The sequence below is a fragment of the Globicephala melas genome, chromosome 12 (assembly GCF_963455315.2).
Source record: "Globicephala melas chromosome 12, mGloMel1.2, whole genome shotgun sequence".
Classification (NCBI taxonomy): Eukaryota; Metazoa; Chordata; class Mammalia; order Artiodactyla; family Delphinidae; genus Globicephala; species Globicephala melas.
The window spans coordinates 11807112-11823638 of record NC_083325.1 but is presented as its reverse complement, the minus strand read 5'-3'; the positions used below and the strand labels follow the sequence as shown (position 1 = coordinate 11823638).

At 45.1% G+C, this 16527-nt stretch overlaps 1 protein-coding gene across 2 annotated transcripts in view; it reads right to left on the bottom strand.

Moving 5' to 3' along the window:
- The window catches only part of MERTK (MER proto-oncogene, tyrosine kinase), a 113529-nt gene that overhangs the window by 64118 nt on the left and 32884 nt on the right, over positions 1-16527 (bottom strand). Inside the window, exons 3-5 of one of the 2 annotated variants that reach the window (XM_030837361.3) lie at positions 14010-14110; positions 10740-10913; positions 25-111 (exon numbers count right to left, since the gene is read on the bottom strand). In XM_030837361.3, the coding sequence (XP_030693221.2) occupies positions 25-111; positions 10740-10913; positions 14010-14110 (362 nt within the window). Of the gene's footprint in view, positions 1-24; positions 112-10739; positions 10914-13074; positions 13124-14009; positions 14111-16527 lie in introns of those variants that run through there. The other variant, XM_060309545.2, reaches the window with a different exon arrangement.

Below are 16527 nucleotides of genomic sequence, written 5' to 3'. Positions count from 1 at the left end.
GGGGCACTCCACCCTGCCACTTACCTTTGATGTTGATCTGCACGCCCTTGGACACGGTCAGCCCTTTGTCATTGTGGGCCTCACAGCTGAAGATCGCGGTCTCAGTCAGACCTGGAGGGGAAGGAGAGCCGTGAGACCAGCTGCAGAGAGACGGGCTTCTGTTTATCAGAATCCTATGGGGGTTTCAGCATCCTTTTACTTCTTGGTTCACTCCTTCAAGCCATAAATGCAAAGTTAATTAAAAATACGTGTTGGTGTTTGAAAAACAAACCTAGGATTAAACCCTAGGTACCAGAAGCAAGGCAACCATGGGCTTAAAAGGCAGCTGTGAGAGAGTGGCATGGACATATACACACTACCAAATGTAAAACTGATAGCTAGTGGGAAGCAGCCGCATAGCACAGGGAGCTCAACTCGGTGCTCTGTGACCACCTAGAGGGGTAGGATAGGGAGGGTGGGAGAGAGATGCAAGAGGGAAGAGATACGGGGATATATGTGTATGTATAACTGATTCACTTTGTTATAAAGCAGAAACTAACACACCATTGTAAAGCAATTATATTCCAATAAAGATGTTAAAAAAATTTTTTTAAAAGGCAGCTGTAATTCATTAAAAGCCTTTATTTTTCCCCGATGACGAAACATTAGGTAACAAAGCAGTATCATTTAGTTTTAAAATTTCTGCGAGGAGGTATGGGAATCCCTGGCCCCCAAATCAAGACAAGTATTTTCTGAGGCTTAACCCAGACACTCTCCTGCTTAGCACCCCGTACACTCCACAGCACAGTATGGACACGTCAGGGTACCAGAAACAGCAGGATAAAAGTTACAGTTTTAAAAATTTCAGGTGATCTGTTGTAATGAATCCCTTTTTAATAGTAAAAATCAATGTATTCATAAGGAATTATATAAACACAAGGCATCATTATTAATTACTTGAAGAAAAGACACTGGTGCTGAATGAAGAAAATTCTATCATTTCAGAGGTCTGAAGACATCTTGGAAATGAAAAAAATTAGCTGACATTAATTTTAAGGAGAAAGGAAGAGAGGCAATCCAGATCTTGGTTTCTTATAATACTATTCTCCAGTGAAAGGAACCAGAGCTCCTCGGAGAAATGGATGAATGTCAGGTTGGAGCAAAACACACGTGAGCCTGGAGCAAAATATAACACAAACAGCATGCCACACACACGCGCGCGCGCGCGCGCGCGCGCACACACACACACACACACACACACTCACACACGGATGGGGGTACGGCAAAGAGACACGGGATCCAGCTGAAAGAACTCCCAATGGCCAAAGCTGGGACAATTTGAGCAAGAAAACAAAGTAGCATTAAATTGTAACCCAAAGTATAAAACAAATATCCATGAGTCTATACTGATATGAACAAATGATTAAATAAAGGGGGAGAAGAGACAAATGCCCCATGCAGAGGAATTCCGAATGGTTTTTATACAGACGCTCTGCCCCCAAAGAGGGGCATCACTCCTGACTCCTTAAGGCTGCACAAAGTGACTTCCTTCCAAAGAGGACAGTATGGAAAGGGGAATGAAAGGAAAACTTCTGAGTGAGAAACTGACAAACGTCCAGCTCAGCCAGATGGTCAAGGTCAAGACCAACAATGGTAAGTTGTGTTGACGGAATGTACCCTTGATATGATGAGAATGGCATTTCTCCTCTACGGTCTTCCTCCTCCAAAACATATAACCCAAATCTAATCATAAGAAAAACGACCAAAAACATCAGACAGGTCCAAACTGTGGGACATTCTACAAAAAACCTGACCAGTACTCCTCAAAACTGCCCAGATCATTAAAAACAAGGGAAGTTTGAGAAATTGTCACAACCAAGAGGCGCCTTAGGGAGACATAACAACTAAATCCTGGAACAGTAAAAGGACATTAGGTAAAAACTGAGGAAATCTGAATAAACTATGGACTTTAGTTAGTAATGATGTATCAGGAATTTCCAGAGACAACAGAATAATCAGCTATGTGCTAGTTTCAGGCTTACATTTACTGAAGGGACATTTCAGTGAGATAAAGAGGTTTGCTTTGGGACTTCCCTAGTGGGCCAGTGGTTAAGACTCTGTGCTTCTAAAGCAGAGGGCGCGGGTTCGATCCCTGGTTGGGGAACTAAGATCCCACATGTTGTTTGGTGCGGCCAAAACATTTTTTTAAAATTGTAAAAAAGAGGCATGCTTGGAAGGGCTGCTGAGAAGGACACCCTGAGGTCCACTACCTCCCAAAGTCTCAAAAACACCTGTGAAAATCTCTCTGGAGAAGCTGAATCTACAAACCTGTTAGGGAACGTTTCATTCCCGATTCATTATGCTAAGTTCTAAAAATAATGCAATGTGTATAAGGAAGCGAAATAATTTTTTATGGTACACTATACTGTGTCACATTAAATATAGTTGTTCAAAAATGATGCTATCAGTATTGGTTTATGAATTGTAACAAATGTACCACACTAATTAATGTAAGATGTTCATAACAGGGGAGTGTGGGCGTGAGGTTTATGGGAATAATCTGTACGAGATGGCACACAATTTTTCTATAAATCTAAAACTATTCTAAAATTTTAAAAGATTATTTTTAAAAAGCACAGCCATATATCTACCATCTAGTTGAATCTGGAAACTTTCTCTCTGACACACAAGGTGCCTGGCCCAGAGCTTTTATCATAAACTGGAGAAAGACAGATAAAATTCTTGAAAATACACCATCACTCACTTCTTGCCAGAAAGGCTTATATGTTTTTTTGTTTGTTTCTCTCTACTTGTGTAGGATATTTTCCATCGGATGATTTTAAAATCCAAAGCTCGTCACTAATGAAGTCATTAAATATTTGAAAGAAGCTGCAGAGGGAAACCCAGCCGGGAACCAGCCAGGAAAGACTGTCCACGTTGGATGCCCACACAGTGAAGGCTGCACTGAGGCTGGGCCACGTGGCCTGGGAGAAGTTCTAGGAAGAAATGCAAATCTGATCCCTTTCAAGTCAGTGCCTCTCCTGAGGGATTAGCTGTGCCCAAAAAAATCAGTGTTGGTGGGTGTTTGTTCTTTTCCATCCACATGGAAGTCTGTCCCAGCATCTGAGCTCTTTTGACTAGACTCTCTGTCCTACAATTCTGTGGTGACCTTTGACTTCTCCTAAATAATTTTAGATCAGAATATGATAGCTACTTCAGGTATTTTAATTTTCCAAGATGAGGATTCCCCTCAGACTGGAGGAAAATCCTAAATCAGATTGCTTAATTAGATTCTCTAAATCCAAGTGCTAAGAAACTACAATTCCAGGTAGGAGCCAGCTCTTCCACATTGGGTCACCTCCTCTCGAATGAGAGATGAAACTAATAGATGGTGTGATGGTTTAGAAAATATTTATTTCACTGAAGAGGAATATTTATTTCAAACCCACTAACCACATCTATAAAAGAACATCTGTATACACGGCCTCAAGGAGTCTTTGGATCTTCTGCTTGTATCCCTCCCAAAGAATTTTGAAAAATATATGTAGCCTCTTACACATTTTGAGGTTTGCATCTTAAACTGTTCATCATTTAAACAGCTGCAAAAAATGTAATTTCAGGGACCCTGGATATGCTGATAATTTAAAGTAAAACCCCTTTAGAGTCCCATGCAATATACATATTACTGGGATGGGAGACCCAGCATCACCTGCTGAAATAATTCTCCCCAGAAATCAGAAGTTTTCAATCATGACTTTGCTACTTCCCCTGCAGAATTTTATCCTAATGGCATATAAGTGTGTGTTTGAAAGTCACTGATAATCACCCTATGATACTTCTCGGTGATAAAATTACACTTACGTATTGAAATTGGAAAACAAACTTTCTTCTAGATTGATGACCTTTACAAGTATTATTTAGGGCACAACGGATCAAAACAATATACATGTCATTTTTAAACATACAAAGCAAAATTTTATGGGAAGCACAACTCCTTTGCTGGACAAAATTTGGAATTTTCTATGTGGTAGTCTGGAATTTTGTTAACCTTCAGCCAATGCACTAGAGCAGCTGTTCTCAGAGTGTGGTCTAGAGGCTCCCGGGCATCCCAGAGAATCTTTGGGGGGGCCTCAAGTTGAAAACTATTTTTGTGAGAATAGCAATATGTTATTTGCCCTCTTCACTCTCATGCTCTCGGGAATGTATGATGGAATTTTCCATAAGGTGTATGATGTGTGATGATGTCATAGCTCTATGAGCTAATGAAACGTGCTTGTGTATTATTGTGTTTTAATTTCTAATTCAGTAAATGGCAATAGATGTATCTCACATAAACAAAAACGTGTAGGTTTTCAATCACTTTTAAGACAGTAAAGAGGAGACCAAAGCATTGGAGAACTGATGCCCTGTTGTGACTCCAGGTAAGGCAGAGAGAGGTCTTTTTTCTTTTGTAAAGTAAGAAAGAGATGACAGGGAAGTAGAAGGTGAAAAAGAAAAACTGGCATAGAGTCAGGACTTCGGGCATTTGGTCAGGCACTGACTTTCGGAAAGAGGACACATACTGCATGAGGATCCACTGACCCCTCTAAGCCGTCACCTGGGGCCCCTGCTGCCAGTCACTTTCCCAGGCAGGCCTGTGACACCTGGCTTTTCACCTTAGCTTCCAGGTCATCAGCTCCCAAATGAGAGGCCCGTTTTTCCAGGCTACATGGACTCGCAAAACTTGGCTTATATTTAGAAAAATCAGCTTTGGCTCGGTCAGAAGACACTCAATCAAAACTTATATTTTGTACATATTTGAGCAGACATCTGCAGGCTAAAACCAGTCATTTGATTTCAATCGCTCTTGTCCAAACTCTTGGGAAACACTTGAGTACGAACTACAAGTGACATTCCCAACTGGTTGTGAGGGCAAGAGGAGCCCTGCTAGAAAACAAGAGGATGGAGTTATTTCCTGGAGATCCACCATCTAGTTATAGATCGCAAAGATGAGTTAAGCCCACAGTTCTTCGGTCCTGCAAGGTTGATCAATACCGAGAGTGAAACCGCTCCTCGGGGAACATGATTTTAGGTTAAGCGGGAAGTCATTTTTCCTCTTCGTGTTTCTCTTCAGAGGACACACAAAGTCAGGAAGACGATCTGCAGCTAATTCCCTGGTACAGGGCACCCACTCCGATTCAGAACTGCCCACAAGTAGCCAAACCATCTAGGAGAGCAGATCTGTCTGGGGGCTGAGGTGGTGAATGTCCACAGGCCAAAAGGCTGCCAGCAGAGAGAAGTGGAAACTGCTTCCAACCCAGGTTAACTTTCTCCAGAACTGGATGGGCCAAAACTTAAGGCCAGATATAGGCTTCCTGGCTTAATGTATTCAGTGACATTTCTTTTTTTTGCTTAATGGCACAAGCTTCCTAACTGGAGACTCATTTATAAGCCTGGGTTGAACACAGCAACCCAGATGTACTAAGAAAGACAGCTCCCCCCGCCTCACTTTTCTGTTCTCCCTCGGGATGAACAATAACCAGACTGGAATAGACCTTGAAGTTTTAGAGCCCAAACACTTGTGGCTTCCCATGGAGAAATTCATCCACACACCCCTCCGTCTCCACCCTACCACCCATTCTCCCGGGCGCCCCCAGCACCAGCGTCTCCACATCTCCTGTTACTGTGTCCTCTTCTCGTGGGCATCCCTCTTACTCCATTATGTCCCACCCAAGTCCATTATGATGGTTCATGCCCCTCTTGCTTGGTCCTCTGCTAGTTTAAAAAAAGACAGCCCCTGACGCAAGGTCTGAAAGACATTTTAGGGAACATTCAGCCACAGGATGTTCCCTGGAGGAAAGGACAGTCAGAATCGCTGAGGAATCAGCTTCTAAGAGCACCGTTAGGGCAGTTCTTTGAGTTCTAGGTTAAGGAATCCTGTCCCTTTAATTTTCTTCCCTAGTGTTCATCTTTCTACCCAAAGAGGCAGGAAATAGAAGAATACGCTGCATAAATGAAGGACTTACACTTATTAACTTGGAATTCACTATCTGCCCGGAATTCACTCATTCAACATTTACAGGCACTTGGGATCTATCCGTGAATGAAACAAAGATCCTTACCCTTAGAGAGCTCACATTCTCATGGAGAAAAGTGGGTGGGAAATAATAAACTTAATAAATAAGTAAGCTGCATGTTCTATTAGAAGGTGATTAGTACGATGGAAAAATAGGGATCAGGGGGTCAGGGTGGGTAGAGAGAAGTGGCTGTGGTTTTAAATATGCAGGTCAGAGGGAGCTCTTTGAGAAATGGCCTCTCAGGAAAGACTCAGGGTGAGGGAACGGGCCAAGTTTATTCTGGAGGGTGACGGAAGGTTCAAACCAGAGGGAACATGTGGGTCAGGCCTTTGTCCTCCAAGTGAGGTGGGGAACCTGGGGCTTTGAGCAGAAGACTGATATGATCTAGTCTGTGTTTTATAAGGATCGTTCCAGCTGCCACGCAAAGACTAGCCCTTCGGCCATAAGGTCCCTTAATTGCTCCAAATTTTTTCCTGATCTGCAAAATGGGAATTAAAAAATGCCTAACTATATCACAGGTTGCAAAGAGGCTCAAAGTAAATCTTTACCAAAAGCACTGTGAGAATGACGAACTGATTTATATAAATTCTCATTATTATTGTTACTGTTGTTATGACAATGAACATTACGAATTATAGCCAATTAACTAAAACCAAAACTAGCTTAGCTGTTTTCTAAATGTGGATTTAAATATAAAATGAGTAGTTTTTAAAAAGTAAAAACCAGAAAGATGAGCCTAAGTCCCCCACTCTTGGTAGAAAGGTAGCTCAAAATTGACAATGAGTTAGTAACTGTTGCATATGAAAATTTGTAACAGGTAACATTTCAGTCATTCCTGTAGGCTGCTTCTGTACCAAGGCCTTTACATCCATTATTTCACTGAATCCTCATAAATGTTCTATGAAGTAGACACTGTTATTACCCCTATTTTCTATGAAGAAGGTGAGTAAGTTGCCTAGGGACACAGTGGTGACCTGGCATTAGTCTGTATCAGAGCTCGGGATCTTAACCACTAACCTGTAACGCATCCCACCACTGAACACCATGCAGCAAAAGCTTTCTGCAGTTCTGCTCTTTATTTGGGGACTTTATTTTGCCAATGACAAAGTACTTCCTTGGGGGAAAAAAAACTTTGCTTTGAAATAGTTTTCAATTCACAAGAAACTGCAGAAAGAGTAAAGAGTTCCTAGCACCCTTCACCCAGGTTCCCCTAAAAGGTAAGATCTTACATGATCATAGTACAGCCATCAAAACTAGGAAGGTGACTTTGGTATGATAAATACTTTTTTTTTTTTTGGCCGCACCTCGCGGCCTGCGGGATCTTAGTTCCTCCACCAGGGATCGAACCCGCCCCACCTGTAGTGGAAGTGCAGAGTCTTAACCACTGCACCGCCAAGGAAGTCCCTGGTACAATACTATTAACTAAAATACAGACCTTATTCAGATGTCACCAGCTTTTGGTTGTTTTATTTTGTGTGTGTGTGTGGGGGGATTTCTATGAAATTTTATTACAGGTACAGATTCGTGTACAGATGGAGAACTGTTCCATCACCAAAAAGAAGCTTCCCTGTGCCACCCTTTTTACGAACATCCTTCCCCCAACCTAACATCTGGCAGGAGCTGATGTGTACGCCATCACTGTAAGTTGTCATTTACGTATGGACACCAAGGGGGGAAAGTGGTGGTGGGATGAATTGGGAGATTGGGATTGTCACATATACACTAATATATATAAAATAGATAACTAATAAGAACCTGCTGGATAAAAAAATAAAATAAAATTCAAAAAAAAAAAAGATAATGTTGTCTAAATGGAATTACATAGCATGTAACCTTTTTTTTTTTCCCCCTGTACCAATGGGATCATTTATTTACAATCCAGTAAAAGTCTCAGCCCAAACCAGCAAAACCATCTATATGATTGTAGAGAGCCATATACGGGTAATTTGCCTTCTGACAAAAATCTGGAGAGCAGAAAGGTGCCACAAATTGAATTAGCCTCAGATTGTTCAGAAAGGAAATCACAGCTGGAAAACATTTCAAACAGAGATCCCTTCGAAGAGCCTTCCAAGGACAGCCGCCAAGTATATTTTACACGTAACCTTTGAGATTGGCTTTGTTGACTCAGAATAATGCCCTTTAGACAAAGTACTTCTTTGCTCATGGTTCTTGAAGACAGCGCTTACATCACAGAGGAAAAAACAAAACAAAACCGATATCAAGAGGGGAAAGCGTATGACCTTCCTGTTCAAACATGTCTCAACAATCAGGGCTCTTTAAACCACTTCCCTGCTCAGCTTCCTCTTGGTAGAAGGGATGGGAAAAGTTTACTTCAGGGTTAATTCCAAGATAGCAGGGTGCCTACCTGCAAACATTCAGATTTTATTTTATTTTTTTTGCGGTACGCGGGCCTCTCACTGTTGTGGCCTCTCCCGTTGCGGAGCACAGGCTCCGGACGCGCAGGCTCAGCGGCCATGGCTCACGGACCCAGCCGCTCCGCGGCATGTGGGATCCTCCCGGACCGGGGCACGAACCCGCGTCCCCTGCATCGGCAGGCGGACTCTCAACCACTGCGCCACCAGGGAAGCTTTGTTCTATATCTTGATTGAAGTGGTGGTTACGTGAGTGTCTACATTTATCATGACTCACTGAGTGGTGCATTTAATTGCTATGCATTTAACTGTATGTCAATTTAACCTACATATTTCATTGTATGCCCCATAAATCCTCCTTTATGGGACTTAAGCAATCATCCCAGAGAGGGAGGAATGTATTTTTTTAAAATTAATTTTGAACAAATAAGTTAGTTGACGATCAATTCCTTGGAGAAACTCAAAGAAAACTCAGATGAAGGCAGAGACATAACATTGCTTGTGGACTCGGGAGTAAGAAAAGTGGTTCAGAAACAATACCTCAGGTTGGCATTCACTAGCTGGTCCACTCAGCATAAATATTCAGTGAGTATTACCATGAGTCAGGCACCACCTTGGGGGAGACAAAGTCCCTGTTCTTACTGAGTATACATTCTCTAAGAAGATAGACAAGCAACTAAACAAATAAACAGGGAAATTACAGACTGTGACCAGCGCAGTGAAGGAAGTCCACAAGAATACATGCCTGGGAGTCAATAAAGGAGTGGGGAGGAACTAAAAGAAGGACCAGGAAAGACTTCTGTGCAAAAGTGATGTCTGAGACGTGTCATGGGATGAAGGGCAGATGGAACAACACGGCAAGCAGACGGAAAGAAAGTGCAAAGGTCCTGAGGCAGGGAGAAAGGTGACGTTTCTGAGAAAATGAAAGACAATCAGTGTGACGGGTGCGTAATAAGCAGGGAAAGAGTGGGATGGGTTTGGGCTGGAGAGTTGAGCGGGAACCAGAGCGCGCAGGTCCTGTGAGCGGGGGCAGGACGGACTCTGAGTGCCAGTCAAAGATAATGGGAAGCCCCTGAAGGGTTCCAGCAGGCGGGGGACACGAACTGCCATGGAGGACGAGAGTGGGGACAAGGCTAGAAGCAAAGAGACCAGTTAGGAAGTTACTGCAGTGCTGTGGACAAGAGCTGGCAGTGACGTGGACCAGGGCACTGCAGCAGTGACAGAGAAAAGACAGATTTGAGATGTACTGTTGGAGCAGAACTGACAACCTGCTGATGCATTCAGTGTGGAAAAGGAGAAGGAAGGAAGGATGGGCAAATGGTGATATCATTTACTAAGATGGGGAACTCTGGGGCAGAGCAAGTCTTGGGGGGAAATCAAGAGTTTCATTTTAAGACGCTTCCATACCCAGTAAGTGGAAATGCCAAGCAAGGAGCTTGAAGCTCAGGGGGGAGGTCTGAGCTGGAGACACGAAGTTCAAGGTTGTCATCACACAGATGGTCGCGAAGCCAGGGGCCCAAAGGAACTCTCAGAGGTGGGTCCAGGACTGAGCCCTAGGGCACCCTCCCACATTCAGAACTCCTGTCAAGGGAAGAGGACGAGTCGGGAGGCAGGAAGGAAGCCAGGAAGACAGGGCTTCCTGAAGGTCACCTCTGGCGTGCGCATCCCTCAGAACGTTTGCTGAGTGTGTGAAGAAAAGGAAGGATCGGGGCTGGTAACCTTGCCAGACGTTGCTGGAAGATGCAGTGACAGGAGCCAAAGGGGAGCCCGCTGGATTCAGCGGCACAGAAACATCAGTGGCGCGGACCCCGAGAGCGCTGTCGGGGGAGCACGGCAAGGAAGCCAGGGCACGCCCATTCGGAGGGAAATCAGATGACCGCTGACCATCAGGGCGGCCACGGCCTCACAGTGACTCAGTCCTCCCGCAGCCAACCCCGTGGCCAACGCACCTTCCTTGCCGCCAAACCTCGCTGAGGTCGTCCCATCAGTGGTTCCTGAAATGCAAGCCCTGCCAGCCAGCAGGGCCACAGCTGCCACGGAAGACGTGAGCAGGGCTCCCGCTGCCCAGGCTCAAGGACTCTGGCCACTTCGCCAACTTAACCACAGACACCCGCGGTGGCCGTATCCCCACGCCCCAGTCCTGCCCTGTGACCTCTGACCCCCGAGATTCCCACCCGCCTCCCCCTCCACCTGGCCCCTACCCTCAGCTGCCTCACCTGCGGTTTCATCCGCCTCGACTCCCTGCTGCTGTGCACACGGCGCTCATCAAACTTCTGCTCCCCTTCCACCATTCCAGGGCAAACAGTATGGAAATCCCACAACTCAGACTCACCAGGGACAGTCAGAACGGAGGGGGATTTTTCTGGAAGTTCATTGACACGGCTGCTGTTCTGAACCCAGAAAATGTTGACGGGCTCAGGTGGGCCCACGGCCTGACAGGTGAGGTTGAAGGCTGTGTTTCTGGTGACATTCATGCTCTCAGGCTGCCTCGTAAAGTGAGGAAGTCCTGCAGAGGAAGAGGTGAGTGAAAGAAGCTATTAGATCCACAGGCCGAGGCACAGCCCCCAGGGGAATGGAAACCACACGGGAGCTTGGCAGCGGGAGCCTTCTCTGTCCACCACCCAGGTCTGAAACGGCCAGTTTTTACCTCCCTGAAGTTGGGTAGGAAAGAACAAAGGGGCTAATCCCTGCCAGCCTAGCTCTAGCCTGTCTTCTAGGACACTTTCCCAAAGGAGTCATGGTGATTCAGAACTGTTTTTTTTCAGAAGGGAGGCCTGGCAGTTCTGAAATTAGGTGTTGCTCAAACTCCTGGGAAAGGCTGGCAGGTTTTCAGGATTCCTTACCAATAAACACAAAGTGAAAATGAAGCCACATAAGAGTCTACCCAATTTTTTTTTTCTTTTTTAAATTTAAGCATACTTGATTTACAACGTTGTTATTAGTTTCAGGTGTACGGCAGAGTAATTCAGTTATACGTATGTAAAAATATATTCTTTTTCAGATTCTTTTCTATTATAGGTTATTACAACATATCGAATATAGTTCAATATCAACTATATTGTGCTACACAGGAGGTCCTTGTTGTTTATCTATTTTATATACAGTAGTGTGTATATGCTAATTCCTAACTCCTAGTTTATCCCTTCCCTTCTTTCCCCTTTGGTAACCACAAGTTTGTTTTCTATGTCTGTGAGCCTGGTTCTGTTTTGTAAATAAGTTCCTTTGTACCATTTTTTTAGATTCCACATATAAGTGGTATCATATGATATTTGTCCTTCTCAGTCTGACTTACTTTACTTGTATGATAATCGCTAGGTCCATCCATGTGGCTACAAATGGCAATATTTCATCCTTTTTATGGCTGAGTAATATTCCAGTATATACACCACATCTTCTTTATCCATTCATCTGTTGATGGACGCTTAGGTTCCTTCCATGTCTTGGCAATTGTAAATAGTACTGCTGTGAACATTGGGGTGCATGTATCTTTTCAAATTAAAGTTTTTGTCTTTTCCAGATATATGCCCAGGAGTGAGATTGCTGGATCATATGGTAACTCTATTTTTAGTTTTTAAGGAACCTCCATGTTGGCTGCATCAATTTACATTCCCACCAACAGTATACGAGGGTTCCCTTTTCTCCACACCCTCTCCAGTGTTTATTATTTGTAGACTTTTTTGGATGATGGCCATCCTGAACGGTGTGGTCTGCCTGTTTTTGAGGACAACCTATTTTGTGTGAGACTTTCAGGTGAGGGATAATAAATTTTAAAATCTGTACACTCGTACAGGGCTGAACACTTCTCCAAGCACATTCTCATGAAGAGTATAGACAGAGTTACACAGCTACAACCCCAAGATCTCCCACTATGATTCCAGAACCGGGGTCATAGGGAAGGGACGTTAAGAATAGCTCAGAGAAAACCAGTTGGTACTTATTTGGGGCATGTGACAAAAATTTAACAGATCAAGCTAACTGGCCTCAGACGTTTAAGCTGTGTTCTTTTGGGACTGGGAGCTCACAGATCTGGTCCCAGCAGGACTGATGTGGGAGTGGTAAAATGGGATTCTTTTTTCATGTTTCAAAGTTTTGCAAAACTCCATTTGCACCTAACTCATTCCTGCCCTGGGCATTTTTTCTGGGATTTTACAAGTGAAATGTCCTCTGAACAGTTTTCCCAGATTAGCAGCAAATGTAGCAACCCTCCCCTCTGGCTGATGCGGACAGATCCCTGTGGCACTGGCTGTGCAGCCTGGGATGGGCTCAGAGCAAAGCTCCAAAAGAGATTCCTCTGAGGGGCCCCTCCCTCAGGCCTCCTGCAGCATTAGAGGGTATCAAGTTCATGTCTGCAAAAGAGAGGGTAGCACAGCAGCCTTTTTGTGGGAGATGCTTCTCGTTGAAGTTCCTTGAAAAGCTAATCACCTGCTCTAAAGCCTTTGATGAGGAGGGTCGGGAGAAAGCAGAAAAGTTGTTCTGAAGGCTCTGCACCTCAGCGAGCAGGCATGCAGAGACCCTGGAGGGCAGCCCCTAGGACAGTGGGGAGCAGCCACTTGGGGTGATAATGAAGATGCTTCCTCCTCAAAGCCTCACTTGACAGGCCCTGCCATTGCCGAACCGGACGTGCAAACCCCGAGATGCAGGACCCAGGCCCCCCTGGCCTGGCTCACCTGTGCATCAGCTCACGTTCCCCACGAGAGTCCAACTTCCTTGAGGGCAGAGACTGCCTTCTCCTTGCCTGTTGCTCCAGCTCCCCCACCAAGCCCATCTCATGTCATGGCATCGAACTGCACTGAATCACGCGCCTGACAAATCCTAGGGCCTAAAGAGGAATCCCAGGCCGAGCTGCAGGCCCAATCAAGAAAACGGCTCACTCTCCCTGATTTCACCGTCTGCATAAGCGAGACAGTAACAGATACTGAATAATAAACAAATTGGCACTTGACCAGGTGAGTGGCATCTGGTGCCAGCACTGAGAACTGGATAATAGGTTGCATTTTGTTTCTTAACATAGAAAGACTTCAGTTGTTTTAAATTGTAAATAACCTTAGGACAAGGAGGTCCACAATCTCTTTTTAGCTCAGCCATAGCGTGTAGGATAGAGCTAAATCGCTAAGAATTAAGTGAATTTCATAACTACCTAAAGTCTGCAAAGCAGATGGCCTTGTAAAATTTCAGTGCTTATGGATTTGCAAGGTTTGCATACAGAGTTACCAATGGGATAAATTAGGAATTTGAGAGTAACATATATATGCTACTATATATAAAATAGATAAACAACAAGGACCTACTGTATAGCTCGGGGAACTAGCCTCAATATTTTGTAATAGCCTATATGGGAAAAGAATCTGAAAAAGAATATATATACACACAAATATATATATACATATATATACACACACACATATAATAAACTGAATCACTTTGCCGTATACCTGAAACTAACACAACATTGTAAATCAACTATATCTCAATAAAAACAATTAAAAAACAAACAAACAAATGGGCATGCCAAACTCTGGAGCATTATACACGAAGCGATTAATGCAGGCTCTACAACAAACCGCCCTGTGGCAACTGGACACCCTGTGGCCTCTGGACTCACCTTGCACCTCGACGTAGATGGGGTCAGACACGATCTCGTCGTTGTTTATTTTCATCTTACAGATATACGACCCATTGTCTGAACGCTGCACACTGGTTATGCTTCCGGGAGAAACACAAAGATATTTATCGTGACGACCTTTAGAGTTCCTACTATAGGAATGGAACATTCTTCAACTTCTTTGTCCTTCGTGGTGATGATTAACATGGCTAATGTGTGTCACGTGTGTCTCAACATGGCTAGGTCACAGTACCCAGATCCTTGGTCAAACGTTACTCTAGATGTAAAGATATTCTTCTGTGAAGGTGTTTTTCAGGTGTGATGAATATTCCGACCAGTAGACTCAAAGCAAAGCAGATGACCCTCCATCGCTTGGGTGGGCCTCGTGTAGTCAGTTAAATGCCTTATGAGCATAGACTGAGGTCTTCCGAGGAACAGGAAATCCTGCCTCCAAACTGCATTTGGGCCTCAAGGCTGCAACATCAACTCTTCCCTGGGCCTCCCACTGACACCCCACAGATTTCAGAGTTGGCAGCACCCACAATTACATTAGCCAATCCTTAAAATAAATTTCTCTCGCTCTCTTTGTGTGTGTGTGTGTGTGTGTGTGTGTGTGTGTGTGTGTGTGTGTCCTCTACCGGTTCTGTTTCTCTGAAGAACCCAGTCTAACACATATATTGTCACTTGTTTGGATTTCCATGGTAGGCTCTGTACCAGGGTTCTCTGTATCAGAGTACCACCCCTCCAGGCATTTTGCAAATTTGTGGAGTTGTTTTGGATGGTCACAAATAACTAGGGGCGACATGGTTTTCAGGGGCCAGGGGCAACTTTTCCACATCCCAAATGACCTTCTTCTTTTTTTTTTTTTTTTGGTATGCGGGCCTCTCACTGTTGTGGCCTCTCCCGTTGCGGAGCACAGGCTCCGGACGCGCAGGCTCAGCGGCCATGGCTCACGGGCCCAGCCACTCCGCGGCATGTGGGATCTTCCCAGACCGGGGCACGAACCCGTGTCCCCTGCATCGGCAGGCGGACTCTCAACCACAGCGCCACCAGGGAAGCCCCCAAATGACCTTCTGAGACTAGAACCTAATCTCACTGTACACACACACAAAGTATTTTGCCTGGTGTTAATATCCATGTCATTTCCCAGGACCGTGAAAATGGAGGGCCAGTATCCCTTTGTCCTGTTTGGAACTTGGCTGTGACTCAGTCATCGTCTGGAAGATGGATCACCGACAGCACTGCTCCGTCTGCAGCTGCCATGTGCCTGGGGGCAAGTCACTGTGGACTTTATTATAATCTCTCCTGGTGTGGTCACACCCAGCATTTACATATTCACATTCATATTATTTAATTATCAATTGCCTTCCTTTCGTTTCCCTCTTATTACAGGATGAACCTAAGATATCTTATATAAACAGGCAGCCTTGGCTCTAAGAGGTTCAGAGTCCTGCTTGCCAATTTCCCAATGTGTTTACAAACAGGGAGTTACACCACAGACGTGAAACCCGCTCTTAGCCGGGGTGGGAAGGGGTGAGACAATGAGGCACACTTTGAAATGCTCTCAGATGCTCTCCTACAGAGGATGCCTTTATTAGCCCCAAGCACTGATTTCTTCTCTGCCCATCAGACACAACCAAGAAGACTGTGAATGAAGGAAAAAGAAAAAAGAAGAAAAACGTGGAGGGGTCCACCTGCCTTCCTAGCAGCTTGTTCCCCAGTATAACCAGTTTATCCCAAAGCAAAATAAAATCTGTCCTCAACCTGTCAAGGGCTACGGCTTAAGGCTTAAAAGAGACCAGGAAGCTGGCAAGGTCAGAAGGGGCAGCTGCCAGGGTTATTAACACAGCACAGTCACCACCAGGAGCTGACAGGCGGCAGTGAAGGGTCCCCGGCCTCTAGAAGCCACGGTTTTCAGAACAAACACTGGACACTGTAAATACCGCTTCTCCCAACACTATTCTGCAGACCCCTATTAGCCTATGATAAACAGAGTAACGAAGGTACACATCAAGAACGGCATCAGGGGGCTTCCCTGGTGGCGCAGTGGTTGAGAGTCCGCCTGCCGATGCAGGGGACACGGGTTCGTGCCCCGGTCCGGGAAGATCCCACATGCCGCGGAGCGGCTGGGCCCGTGAGCCATGGCCGCTGAGCCTGCGCGTCCGGAGCCTGTGCTCCGCAACGGGAGAGGCCACAACAGTGAGAGGCCCGCGTACCGCCAAAAAAAAAAAAAAAAAAAAAAAGAACGGCATGAGTCAGAACTACGAGGGCCAGAGCTGCTTGGGTTAGCATCACCTCCTTAACGGTCTCAGGATCCAGCAGTGTGATGGTCCCCTGTCCCCTGCATTTCCTGATGTGCCAATCTAAGCAGTGCCCCATTGACTGGGAATACTCTGTCTTCCCCTCTCCCCTCATTCCTATGTAGGAGCAATATAATTCTGGAAGGCACCGGATGAATGACTGTTGGACTTGGGGAGGATGCAGGGGTCAAGGAAAGGCCGGTCTCTCCATGCTTTAG